Source organism: Podarcis cretensis, assembly GCF_951804945.1.
Source record: "Podarcis cretensis genome assembly, chromosome: Z".
Lineage (NCBI taxonomy): Eukaryota > Metazoa > Chordata > Lepidosauria > Squamata > Lacertidae > Podarcis > Podarcis cretensis.
The window spans coordinates 16,801,273-16,815,266 of record NC_137184.1 but is presented as its reverse complement, the minus strand read 5'-3'; the positions used below and the strand labels follow the sequence as shown (position 1 = coordinate 16,815,266).

The following is a 13,994-nucleotide window of genomic DNA, read 5'->3' as shown; positions in this document are numbered from 1 at the left end:
CCGGAATAGATGTGCCTTTGGTGCCCCAATCCAGCAAGCTCTGCATATGTTATGATCCCATTTAATTAAGCCCTTTATCCAGAATGATGGGGTGGGTAGAATTTTTAGGAGTAGAGCTGTAGCTCACTGGTAGAGCACCTCATTTCATCCAGAAGGTCCCAGGTTCAGTCCCCAATGGCATCTGCAGGTAGGGCTCACTATCTCTCCTGTTTAAAACTCTGAAGAGTGAACCATGCCAGTCAGTGTTGACAATGCTAAGCTAGGTGGACATATAGTCTGAACCAGTTAAAGACTCTGGATACAAGCATTCATTCTGCACATATCTTACCTGCCGTAATGCTGTGCATTTTGCTAGATGATTACAATAATGGGTAAGGAGGAAGAAATTGCTTTTCCTAGCAGCCAAGAGCAAATGTGGCCCCACCTGTGCTTATCTATTTGCAAACATCCCAAAGGCTTGCTGGCTTTTGCAATGGACCATCTGTTGGTCTTCAAGAGGTCTCCAAGCCTCACAAGTGTGGCCTGTGTTGTATGCCAGCTGTCAGCTTTGCACCGTCATAAACCCAAGCCCCCCCCCCAGCACCTGTCATCAGCTGACATCTCACGCACACAGTGGCTAAGCCAAGGCTGGGCCATCTGAACTTGAAAGTCCATTTGGCTCAGCTGTCTCTTCCAAGGCCCAGATCAGGACAGTAGCCTTGGAGCACAGACTTTGCCAACCAGCTCTGCGATCTGGAAGGATCTTCCAGCCATCCTGCCTTTCCACGCTCTGGCAATCTCTCTTCCTTTTCAATGGGCTCTCTGGTCGCCAAGCTCCTTCTGCCAACTCTAAGTAGCCTGGCTTTCCTCCCGACCATCAGCATCGCTGCCAAAAGACAGTTCCACATGGAGGCTATGGTGTACTTCTTCACCATGTTCTTTGTGTCGGTAAGAAACTTTCCCCTCCCCTTCCTCCCTCTCTCTGTTACCTAAAGGTGTCTGTCCATTTGTTTAAGTGAAAGGGGGTGAGGGGAAAGGCAGCTTCCTATGTTCCTATTGAACTAAGATTTCTTAGCTCAGTGGTAGAGCTGACACCTTTATTTAGCCATATGTTTCTTGACTGTAAAAAAGAAAAGGGGAGATGACCTCACAGCCAGTTTACAGAAAAGATAAAACAATAAAAAATAATAAAAAGAAAAATTAATAATGTAAGGCTTTCCAAAAGTTAAAATAACAAACTAAAAACAGGTGAAAACTCACACCAGCTTTCTAAATATCTGGGTAGATGCTTTCAGCAGGTGCCAAACAGAGTGCAGTGAAGGTACCTGCCTGGTGTCAATAGGCAGGGAGTTCCAAAGTGTATGTGCCTCCACACTTAAAGACAGAATGCAGAACAGGTATTATGTGGTTGGGGTATAAATGCAGTAATAAAATTTAATGAAAAAAAATGTACATTACGTGGGCCAGTTAGGAAACGTGCTCGTGAGTTTTTAGTGGGGGCCTTGAATGTACTTAAAAATAGAACCGGAGGATGGGGAGGAAAAACGAGACAGACTTGCAGCTGCTCCACATCCTCCAGCCAAGACCTTCTGCAGCTTCTCAGAAGAAATGCAGCCATCGCTGTCTTAGCCTTCGAAGGTCCTCCTTCTCCATCTCCCCAACAGGAAATTATTCAGACCAGCAAACACATCTGCACCCCCCCACAACAAAGGCTTTTTTAAAAATTAAAAAAGGTAAAGGACCCCTGGACAGTTAAATCCAGTCAAAGACAGCTATGGGGTGTGGTGTTCATCTCACTTCAGGCCGAAGGAGCCGGTGTTTGTCCGCAGACAGCTTTCCGGGTTATGTGGCCAGCATGACTAAACCGCTTCTGACATGACGGGACACCGTGACAAGTGCCAGAGCGCATGGAAATGCCATTTACCTTCCCACCCAGACAAGGGTTCTTGCATGAACTCCACCTCTCTCCTTTGCCTTCACAAATAACCTGCTCATTGAATGGGGCAAATGTTCATGATACAGGGTGGTGGTGCTAGAAATGGAAATCCTTTTGAGGGATGTTATAGCCACGAAAAGGTGTTTGGGACTTGACAGCTACAGCCTTTGGAGCTACACTTTGGAACTCCCTGCCTATTGATACCAGGAAGGCCCCCTTCACTGTACTCTTTTCGGCACCTGCTAAAAACATTTTATCTTTTAATTTTTCTTTAATTCTATTGATAAACAAAAAGAAAGAGCACAAAGAAAGTTGATGAAAGTTTTAATCCGTTTTTGTTATTTTAACTTTTTAAACGTCTTTAATTTTTGTGTATTTTCCTTACCAGTGATTTGACCTTCTTGGTAAACCTTTTAAAGGATTTTTAGACGCGGGTGGCGCTGTGGGTTAAACCACAGAGCCCAGGACTTGCCAATCAGAAGGTCAGCGGTTCGAATCCCCGCGACGGGGTGAGCTCCCGTTGCTCAGTCCCAGCTCCTGCCAACCTAGCAGTTCGAAAGCATGTCAAAGTGCAAGTAGATAAATAGGTACCGCTCCAGCAGGAAGGTAAACAGCATTTCCGTGTGCTGCTCTGGTTCACCAGAAGCGGCTTAGTCATGCTGGCCACGTGACCCGGAAGCTGTACGCCGGCTCCCTCGGCCAATAAAGTGAGATGAGCGCCGCAACCCCAGAGCTGGTCACGACTGGGCCTAATGGTCAGGGGTCTCTTTACCTTTACCTATTGTGTAAATCTTACAAAATACGTAAACAAATCAAAATTGGACAAAGATTTGCTGGCGATAAACAGCTAGTGTCTGCTGTACTGCAGATCTATGGCACGGCCACATTTGGGATGCCATGTACAATTCTGGTTGCCTATCCTCAGGAAACGTTGTTGTAGAGTTGGAAAAGGGCAACCAAAATGATTGAGGGGTTGAGCTACCCCCCCCCCCCCCCGTGTGGAAAGACTGCAGTGTTTCTGACTTTCACTTTATAGAAAAGGCAAGTAAGAGGCAACACAATAGAATTTTATAAAATGATGAATGGCAGGGAGTAAATGAAAAGTTTTTCTCCCCCTCTCTCAACACTAGAACTCGTGGGTGTCCAAAAGACAGACAAAAAGAAAGTTCTTCTTCATGCAGTATAAACTATGGAACTCGCTCCTGCAGGAGGAAGTGGTGATGGCCACCAACTTGGATGGCTTTAAAAGGGGATTAGACAATTTCATGGAGAAGGCTTTCAATGGCTGCCAGCCACAATGGCTGTGCTCTGCCTCCACAGTGAGAGCCAACAATGCCTCTAAATACCAGCTGCTGGAAACTGCAGGAGGGGAAAGGGCTCTTGGGCTCAGGTCCTGCTTCCAGGTTTCTTACAGACATCTGGTTGGTCACTGGGAGAATAGGATGCTGGAATAGGGGGCCCACTGGAGTGATCCTGCAGACCCTCCTTACGTTCATACGTTCTTATGTTTCCCCAACAGATTTACCACGCATGTGACGGCCCCGGTTTATCCATCCTGTGCTTCATGCAGTATGACATCTTGGAATATTTCAGTATATTTGGGACAGCTTTATCAGTGTGGGTGTCCCTGATGGGTAAGAGCAAGTCATTCTTTGGGATGGTTTCTCATGCTAAGATACTTTAAGGGAGTTAAGGCAAATATTTGACGTAGAGGAAAACAAGCAATGCCTAGTCGCAGATTGTTTTTTAACAACAACAACATCAAAAAGTAGAAGTTTCAGAAATAGAATAATATTGAGAAATTCCTCTGTTGAGGGAGAAGTCTTCTATATTTATGCTATTCTGTAACAGAGATGGGCAGCCCTATCAACTTCAGTTTCTCTCCATTCCTGATTTTTCTAGACCGTTTGCACATTTCCAAACCAGTTTGCATTTCTTTTTAAAGTCCTCACAAAACCCAGCAGCTTATTAATTACACATACCTCCTAATATACAATTACGGCAAACAATTTCTCTTAATACAGTATAATGCATTTGTGTGTTATTTTTGCTAAGACATGGATTTTGATATGTGCATTATAGGGAGCCATGCGACTTGGCTGGAAAATAGCAATACAAAATTTGGAGAAGTGCAGCTTTTTGAGGGAAGGCTGTGTTTCAGTGCAAAGCTTGTTTTGGAATGTGTGAATTTATAGAATCATAAAATTGTAGAGTTGGTACACCCAAGGGTCATCTAGCCCAACCCCATGCAATGCAGGAATACCATCTAAACTATCCACGGCAGGTGGCCATCCAACCTCTGCTTATAAACTTCCAAAGAAGGAGAGCCCACCACCTTCCAAGAGAGTCCGTTCCACTGTTCTTACCATCAGAAAGCTCTTCCTGATGTTTAGTTAGAATCTCCTTTCTTGTCAACATCATTCTTAAACTGTGGGCATTAAAAATAGGTCCACGTAAAAATGCCAACCAAAGCCAAATTTCTCTCCTACCAACTACTCCGCAAAGCACCAAATACCTTGATAATGCTATGTAAATAAATTACCAGAGCCTAGAGTGAGTTTTTGAATATGAAAAAAGCTTTGCACTTTAGGGTGGCCTCACTGCTAGAATCCTCAGGGTAAGGGTGAAGAAAACCTGCTGGCACATCTTTCTGTGGTGCTGGCTGCCATTTTTAATCCCTATACTTCCATGGGAAATCCCCATAATTTCACAGGACTGGATCTATCTGATGGGGGAGGGGATGTCAAGTCAGCAGACAAGCAGAACAGATTAAAAACTGGATGTTATTCCTTAGCCAAAAAAACAAACAAACCTCCATTGAATAATAATAATAAAAATGTAATCCAAGGACACATGGACATGTAGTGTCTGGGACGTGAAGAAAACCTCTCCTCCATCTTGCTTTGCAAAGAGCTGAACATGCTCAGCTCCTTGCAGGGACATTTCCTGGGACTGCAAATCTGAAACAGCTACGCTACAGCTGTGTAATCTGGAGAACTCATGGAGCCCGCCGGGAGCCATAATTTTTACGAGCGATTACCGCATTCCCCGTGCAATGACAGTCTCTGATAATTCATAGCCTCATTGATGAAGTGTGAGTTAGCGGGCTGCAGGCAGGTGCATGACACTAGAGAGGAACCTCAGCCCAGTCTGAAAACATCCTGGGACGACTCAGAGAATTGAAGATAGAGGGAACAAGGGGTGATGTTCTCCCCAAAACATATTTGACTCAACTTTTTCATTAGTATTTCCCTTTGCAACTCAAGGTCCCCAGGTACCAGCCACATTCACACTGTACATTTAAAGCACTAGGATACCAACAACACACCCACCCACCCACCCACCCACCCAAGAATCCTGGGAACTGTAGTTTATTTGAGATAGTTCATTAACCTACACCCATCAGAGTAGATTGTCAGCAGCAAACAAGTATAGTCCAAGGCCCTGTCTGCACTGTGCATACCACTTTAAACACTCTAAACTACTTTAAACCATGATGGCTTCCTCCAAAAAATTCTGGGAGCTGTGGTTTGTTTAGGATGCTGAGAGCTATAAAGAACTCTTCTCCCATTCCACCTCACTTAGCTTCAGCTCCCAGAGTTCCCTAAGGGAAGAGGGATTGTTAAATCACCCTGGGAACTCGGGAACTCTTGGCACCCTGAACAAACAACAGGTCCCAGGATTCTCTGGAGGAAACCATCATTGTATTGGTATTGTAACTCTTTCAACATATGGTGTGAATGTGGCCGTCACCACGTTGAGTTTTCGTTAGTGTGCTGGGTAGAGTTCTGCTTGTGTTGCTTCAAAGATGATATTGTGCAGAGATGGGAAAGGTTCAGAAAAGGTCAACCCAAATTATCAAGGGAGTGGAGTGACCCCCCCTATCAGGAAAGGTTACATCTGGGGCTTTTCAGAGAAAACTCAAGTAAGTGGAGATATGATAGAGATATTTAAACCAATGTATGTTGTGGAGAAAGATGGGCAGAAAGAAGTTTCCCCTCTTTCTCTTGACACTAGAACTACAGAAGCCAAACACTGGAATGTTCAAATCAAATGAAAGTCTGAATTTTGAAGGACTGTGGTTCTTCAACCAACCCATGTGTACAAATATGCATTATTTTAGGGATTGTTTTGGGGGGGAGTATCTATTTGTCCAAACTGCACACAAAAATGTATGAGAGAAAATGAACATTAATATACTAATGAATTTTCATGAGGACAAAATGCTGAAGAAATGTGGAAGAACTGCATCCAAGATTGGAAAAATGAGGTGGAAATGGAAAAAGACATCCATTTCAAGGGAGATTTAAAGCTGCCCTAACAACACAGCATTTCAAATTACACTGTATGTCACCTGTTGCTCAGCCCTGGCAGAGTTTGATGAGCCTAAACGGTCAACGTTTGTGATGTTTGGAGTGCTCACCATCGCAGTTAGAATCTACCATGATCGGTGGGGCTACGGCGTCTACTCAGGACCGATTGGGACAGCAGTTCTCATGATCACTGTAAAATGGGTAAGATTCCCCTTCTTGGTTGCAGTAAGCAAGTATTGCCAGCCATAACAAGTCAAAGTTTGTGTGTGTGTGTGTGTGTGTGTGTGTGTGTGTGTGTGTGATGCCCTCCTCCCCCATTCCACCACCTGATTATGGGAAAGGGGGAAATTGGTTTCCCACAGATCCAGCCCAAGACATTTTGCAAGCTAAAGCAAACAAGATAACAGAATAATAGAATTTAGAGTTAGGGACACCAAGGGTCACCTACTCCAACCCCCTGAAATGCAGGAATCACAATTAAAGAGTACATACATGACTGGCAGTAATTCAACCTCTGTTTAAATGAAGGACAGTCCACCACCTTAGTAAGCTCCTATGGAAAGTTCACAAGTGTCATCCTGGAGGGAAATGATGGTTATTAAGAAAACACACCTCTGTCCCCACCCCCAACAGAGAACCTTGGGCTCACACCTTGGTTTTTGATCCCTTCATTTGAGAAATATATATCAAAGGAATTTTGAAGGAAGGGAAGAGCTTTGAAGCATCATGCGGGGCAGTGGAAGACTCCATACCTCCTTGCAAGTCAGCTTTTCTTTTTGCAAAAGGCAAATGAAATCTATCATCTGTTGCCTTCTTTCCTCCCAGCTACAAAAGATGAAGGAGAAGAAGGGTCTCTATCCAGACAAGAGCGTCTATACCCAGCAGATTGGTCCTGGGTTCTGTTTCGGGGCCCTTGCTTTGATGCTGAGGTTCTACTTTGAGGTAAGACTGCCCCTTGCAAAACATAAAACTTAAGATCTGCCCTGGTGAATCTGAGCAGATGCCCACCTGGGTCCAGCATCCTGGCAAATGGCCAGTTAAATGCCCTCTGAGAAGCCCCCGGGAAATGTGCAAAAGGCAACAGTGAGAGCATTCTTCTGCTTCATAGCCATGGATAGACCTTCCTTCCCTCTTCCGCAATGGTGAATTCAGGTAACTGCATACTTAATGGTCTTATGCCCTCTTGCTCTTTTAGATAGCCATGCACAACTCTGAAATTTGCCACCTGAACAGGTAGTGATGGTCACGACCTTGAAAAGCTTTAAAAGGAGGGTGTTAGACAAATTTGTGGAGGATAAGGATATCCATAGCTACTAGCCATAATCACTATGTTCTCCCTCCACTGTCAAAGGCAAGTTTCTGGGAAGCGCAAGTGGAGAGAGTTGCTGCTACATGTGGGTTCTGCTTGTGGGTTTCTCAATCGGGTATGTAGCTGGCCACTGTGAGAACAGGATGCTGTACTAGATGGGACCCCTTTGACCTGTTCCCTCGGAGGCAGTATGCCTCTGAATGCCAGTTGTTGAGACCTGCAGATAGGGAGAATACTCTTGTGCTCAGTAGGGCTGGGTGATATATCAATATATTGTACAAAACCACTTTGAAGTCCATATCATGATATTTATTTCATAATTTTTGACTTGGCAATATATCGTGACTCAGTGTGTGTGTGTGTGTGTGTGTGTGTGTGTGTGTGTTGCAAAAAAACACAATGTGGGAGAAACTGTGAAGCCAGCCAATGCTTTTCTTGATTCTTGCAACCCCTGTTAACTTCACCAGCTCAGGTCTCCCTTGCCTCATGCAGGGACAGCGAATCACAAGACCAGGTGCCAACAAAAATCACGATGAAGGGAAAACCATGAAGCCAGCCAATGCCTCTACATAGCTCCATCCTTATTTCAGGGATTGTGATATATCAGCATATTGTGATGTTTAGCCAGTTATATATCACAATGTTGAAATAAAGATGTTGCCCAACCCTACTGTTCATCTCTACGTAGTTCCATCCTTATTCCAGACATCGTGATATACTGTACTGGTATACCACGGTGTTTAGCTGGTGCTATATTGTGATGTTGAAAACCAGATATCGCCCAGCCCTTGTGCTGAGGTCCTTCTTGTTTAGAAAACTTCTTTCTGACACGAGGGAAAAGGAACTCAGTAGCAAGAAGTGTTCCATGGATGAAAAGAAGGCAACAAGCCTCGTCTGAAAACAATTTCAGTCCAATGAGTGTGTGGCAAATAAACCAACATTTCCAGCACATGTGTTGGGGGGGGGGGGAACAGGGGGGATAGAATTATGAGGCTAATCAGAGCCAGCTTCATGAGTAAGCTGGTTATATGGCCCCCCTGCCCCCACCCCCCGCAAATCACCCTGTGTAGAAAGCATGTCACTGGCAGGAGATTAGTCAAAGCCCAAACATATTCCACATCCCAGCAAAAGGGGAGGGTTGAAATCTTAAAATTCCTGGATGAGCCCTCCATCACACTCCGACAGGCCTGAAGCAACGATACCATTTTAGGTAAGAGGTCCTGAGATTCTCCGCGTGGAAAAGCCAGCTTCCAAAGTTCTTGGCATCTGACTCATGAGATGTCCAAGGGAGAGTTGGCTTATCTCTCGGAACGTGGGCTTGCAGGAATGGTCTTCAGCCCACAGCTGTGCGAGCAACACCCACCCAGTTTTATTGTCTTTGTCACTTCCCTCAGTGTGTCGACATTTGGCCTCTCTCTCTTTCCATACACACACACATGAAAATTTTACCAAAAGACATAGACCTCAGTCTCTGCATGACGAAAGCCCCTGAATTACTGAATCTTAGTTGTAGAGCTGGAATGGATCCAAAGGGTCATCTAGTGCCTGCAATGCATATATAAAATCATTTTAAACCTTCAGTCCATACAAATATCTGCCTTCTCCACTTTCTGTTAACCAATATTTCTTTTAAATCAGGGTGTCCTGTAATCAATTCATTTCCTTTTTTCCCCCTACAAAAAGTCCAAGATAAGCTCCCTTTATTAATTCTGACCACCATTACCCCATATTGCATAATACTAAATTATTCCATCCATATCCATGTTAAAGCCTCTCCATTGTGATCTCACATTAAATCAATATTCAGATTATAATGAGAAACAAAAATGGAATATCGCTCATGCCATCCTGTTGGGTTTGTCACAGAATTCATAATGAGCAAGAGAGGACAGTTTTTTAATTATTCTTATTTATTTTACTTCATTTATATTCCACTTTTTCCCCTCCAAGGAGCTCAAGGTACCATACATGGTTCTTCCCCTGCTTCTCATTTAATCTCCACAACAACCCTGTGAGGTAGGGGAGGCTAAGAGGCAGTGATTGACCCAAGGTCACCCAGTGAGCTTCATGGCTGAGCAGGGATTCAAATCCTGGTTTCTCAGGTCCTAATCCAACACTCCCAACTACTACACCACTGAATAACTAGAAACCATTACACACATTGAAGAATCTCATTTGCTTTTTCTTGTTCCAGGAGTGGGATTACACGTACGTCCACAGCTTCTACCACTGTGCCTTGGCCATGTCCTTTGTCCTCCTGCTCCCCAAAGTGAACAAGAAGGCCGGCAATGGAGGCGCTCCAGCCAAACTGGACTGTTCAACCCTCTGCTGCTGTGTCTGAGAATGTGGTGTGTGTGTGTGTGTGTGTGTGTGTTTGTGTGTGGCTGCTGCTGCTGCTGCTGGAACGGATAGAGCACCTGCACCTGCACCTGCACCTGTGCACCCCACCCCCCTAGCCGCAGGGCAGGTCCGATGCATCCCATGTGCAACTGGTGGCCAGCCAAGCTGAATATGTTTCCTAGCCCTACCAGCCAGGTCTGGCGATCCTTAACGGGAATGGGGGAGAAATTAAGAGTCAGTTTGCACTGAAGGGATGAATCCAGTTGCCAACTGAAACACAGCCATCCTCCAGAATCTGCACCGCTCTAAATCTTGCACTGCAACTCTCCAGTTGAGTAATGGGTTCAAAGAGGAATATCGTAGGGGGCAAAGTGTCAATAAAAACACATGTGTTTGTGAAGATGGCATGAAAATATGCATTATTTTAGTGAAATCGTTTTGCAAAAAGGTGCACATTAAGTAAAACTGAATGAAAACATGTTGTAGGTCAGTTAGAATTCAGATCAGAATGCTGATGAGCTTTCATGAGGACTTTTTATGGGGGGGGGAGCAAATTGAGAGACCAGAGTCCTTACTATAATTCCATGAAACTAAAAATTGAAGTATTTCCCCCACTCACTACTGATCCAAAGGGGCAGCCATTGTCTTTCTGTCTGTACAGTAGGAGCAGGCGGAGGGAGAGTTTGTGTTTTTCTTTACTTCCTCTTCTATTTATGCTTCCTCACCCAAATAAACATCTTTATTTAACCTACAGCTTTTGCAATACATGTTTCTGGACGTGGCATGGTTTTAAACTGGCCTGCAGATCCCACAATCCTGTAGTCATCCGTGATGTCACAATCCAGATGTTTATTCAGCAAAGGGGAGCAGAAAGAGTTCTGCTGACTAAATAAGGCAAAGCCAAGATAAGAGAGCAGTGGAGGAGAGCGTGGATTTCAGAATGAAGAAAAAAGTAACCAGGGGGATAATTATGGGGGGGGGAGGATTTAAAAAGAATTGTTAGGAAAAAGGAGCTGCCTTCATCGACCCACCTTTCTCAGAGCTGTTGACACAGACTGGCAGCAGATCTCCAGGGTTTTAGATAGATCCCAGGTTCAATGCCTGGCATCTCCAGTTGGGACTAAGAGAAGACTATTTGCCTGAAACCCTGGAGCGCTGCTGGCAATACTGAGGTCCATGAAATGATGATCTGACTTCTCAGCACAGGGCAGCTTCTGAACTTGCAGGTAAAAAAAGGAATGACTGATAAAGTGGAGGGCAGTCCCATCACTCCTCCTTTTAGAAATTAAATGCTAGGTCAGCAGGCAACTGGAATTAAAGAGCCGCTTGCTCCATTCATGCCTTCTGCTCCCAAGCCTTCCTCAGGTGTGCTCTGTGCCTTGCAGGACTGGCCCTAACAGTGCCTGCTTTGTGATGTCCACCTGCTCAATTCTCCACCACCCGAAAACATCCAGCAGGTGTGCTCAGCCAGGCCCTCATTAGCGCCTGCCACATTCACGGGAAATTTAGAGGTGAAGGACCCAGCTCCCGAAAGCGGGGCGCGGCTCAAAACGTCTGCACCGCCATCCCAACTTAAACAGACTGTTTAGTGTTGCTGAGCGGATGATTTATTTATCCTGTCTGGGAAGGAAGCCAGGGGCTCTCTGTCACGGACAATTAGAGGAGGATGGATGTCCACCAACATTCGCTGAAGGCCAACATTAATCTTTGCTCAGTATCTGCAATGCATTTGCACCACTGCCGTCTATCTCGACACACTCCTGGCTAAGCGCAGAAAACAAAACAAAACAAACCACACACACACACACACTAAAAGTAAGAATATCACCTTGAACAACAAACAGGGGCATGCATTTTCTACACACTGGATGACCCATCAGTGCTAGGTAGGAAGCTGCCTTAAACCAATCAGACCACTGGTCCATCTAGCTCAGCATTGTCTACACTGACTGGCAGCATCTTCTCCAGGGTTTCAGGCAGGGGGTCTCTTCCCAGCCCTTCCTGATGGGGATTGAACCTGAGATCTTAGATGTGTATGTCATGTGCTCTGACACTTTGCTGCAGCCTCCCCCCAAAGTATGGTTCTAGTCCTCATAGTTATGTCATGTGGCCTCCATAAAGTTGTGCAGAAGGAAATGTGGTCCTCAGGCTGCAAAATTTTTTTTTTAAAAAAAAATCCCCAAACTGGGGTGTGGGCAATTCTGTTTTGACATGGACACTCTTTAGTTGGCTATATTTTCAGTGACGTCATACAGCAACAGACTGTGACATGAACCAAAATTTGCAGATGTTTCTCTCACTTGCTTTACATTCAACAGTGCACTAGAATCTGGCTGGAATCCAGCTATTATCAATGACCGTCCTAAGCTTGCCCATTGGTGCTGACTTAAAGCTCGCTCGCTACCAACAGCAGAAGAAACCAGAGCGAATTTCATTTCAGCTGCAACCTCCCTGCTTCCTTGTTTATTTGGAAAGTCCAGTCAACTGTAATCAAGGGTGGGGGGTGGTTACTCAGCGAAGTTACAGCTGAGCAAACAGAATTAGGATACAAAACAGCAGTGCAGTTCTTGCATAGCAAAAAACAGGGGTGTAATATACAGCAATAAAGCCATAGACTCAGGACTATGGATGGGATACAGAAATTCAATTCAGTTTGCATATAAAGAGAAAGCCAGTGTGATGTAGTGGTTAGAGTGCCCTGACTAGGACCTGGGAGTAAAAGGTAAAGGTTGTGTGCATTAAAGGTAAAGGTACCCCTGCCCGTACAGGCCAGTCTTGACAGACTCTGGGTTGTGCGCCCATCTCACTTAAGAGGCCAGGGGCCAGCGCTGTCCGGAGACACTTCCGGGTCACGTGGCCAGCGTGACATCGCTGCTCTGGCGAGCCAGAGTCGCACACGGAAACGCCGTTTACCTTCCCGCTGGTAAGCGGTCCCTATTTATCTACTTGCACCCGGAGGTGCTTTCGAACTGCTAGGTTGGCAGGCGCTGGGACCGAGCAGCGGGAGCGCACCCCGCCACAGGGATTCGAACCGCTGACCTTTCGATCGGCAAGTCCTAGGCGCTGAGGCTTTAACCCACAGCGCCACCTGCGTCCCTTAGGACCTGGGAGACCAGGGTTCAAATCCCCCACTTGGTCATGAAGCTCACTGGGTGACCTTGGGCCAATCACTACCTCTCAGCCTAACCTACCTCACAGGGTTGTTGTGGAGATTAAGGGGGGGGTGAAGAACCACGTAGACTCCCTTGAGCTCCTTGGAGGAAGAAGTGGGATACAATAACGATGTAAAGAAAGAAAAGGCATACCTTTGTGAAACAATATGTGGACTGAAATGGCTGTAGCCACCCTTCAAAATCTGTGCTTCTCCAGATTTTGCAATACAGCTCTTCAGCTGAGTGTGTGTTTTTGATTTTATTTTATTTTTAAATGGAATTTATTGGTGAAAGCTGCATGCAAAATTGCATTACATTAAGGGGAAATTGCTTTGCAGAAATGTGTGCCTTAGGGGAAACTGCACACCAAAATGTGTGTATTAGGAGAAATTTGCAGGTAATGCAAATTTTCATGAGTACTTTTTTTAGAAATCAAAAGCAGCAAGCAGGTGTGGGAATGTGGAGAATGGAACTTAAAAGAGGAAAAATGTAAAAGTGAGACAAAATGAAATTGACAGACTCTCTGAACCCTCCTCAAGAATGAGACTTGCTTTCACTCTCACCTCCGGGAGGGATGGCAGGCAGGTCAGCTGTCTTGACAGCAACTCCACCCTGTCACCCAGGGCTCCTCTACAACCACACAGTTTCAAATAAAGGTCTGAATTAAATAGGAACATAAAAAGCAGCCTTATACCAACTCAGACCCATTGGTCCATATTGCTCAGTAAGCTCAGAACCCTGACAGGCAGCAGCCCTCTGAGACATCAGGACATCCCCAACCCTACCTGAGAAAACCACTGGGGATTGAGTGTGGGTCCTTCTGCATGCAATGTCTATGTTCTGCTACTGAGCTAGAGCCCTTCTGCTAAAAGTAAGATTCTAGTCCTCATCATTTTGACAAACACAATGAATTAAATAGGAGCATAGGAAGCTTGCTTACATTGGTCCAAGTGGCTCAGTACTGC

The 13,994-nt window shown here is 45.2% G+C and overlaps 1 protein-coding gene across 1 annotated transcript; it reads left to right on the top strand.

Moving 5' to 3' along the window:
- Positions 1-377: 377 nt before the first annotated feature.
- On the top strand, positions 378-10,598 carry MYMK (myomaker, myoblast fusion factor). The gene is made up of 5 exons (XM_079961525.1): positions 378-927; positions 3,435-3,549; positions 6,281-6,429; positions 7,054-7,170; positions 9,732-10,598. The coding sequence occupies exons 1-5, from the start codon at positions 793-795 to the stop codon at positions 9,876-9,878; spliced, it is 663 nt and encodes a 220-aa protein (XP_079817651.1). The 5' UTR covers positions 378-792; the 3' UTR covers positions 9,879-10,598.
- The last annotated feature ends 3,396 nt before the right edge of the window (positions 10,599-13,994 follow it).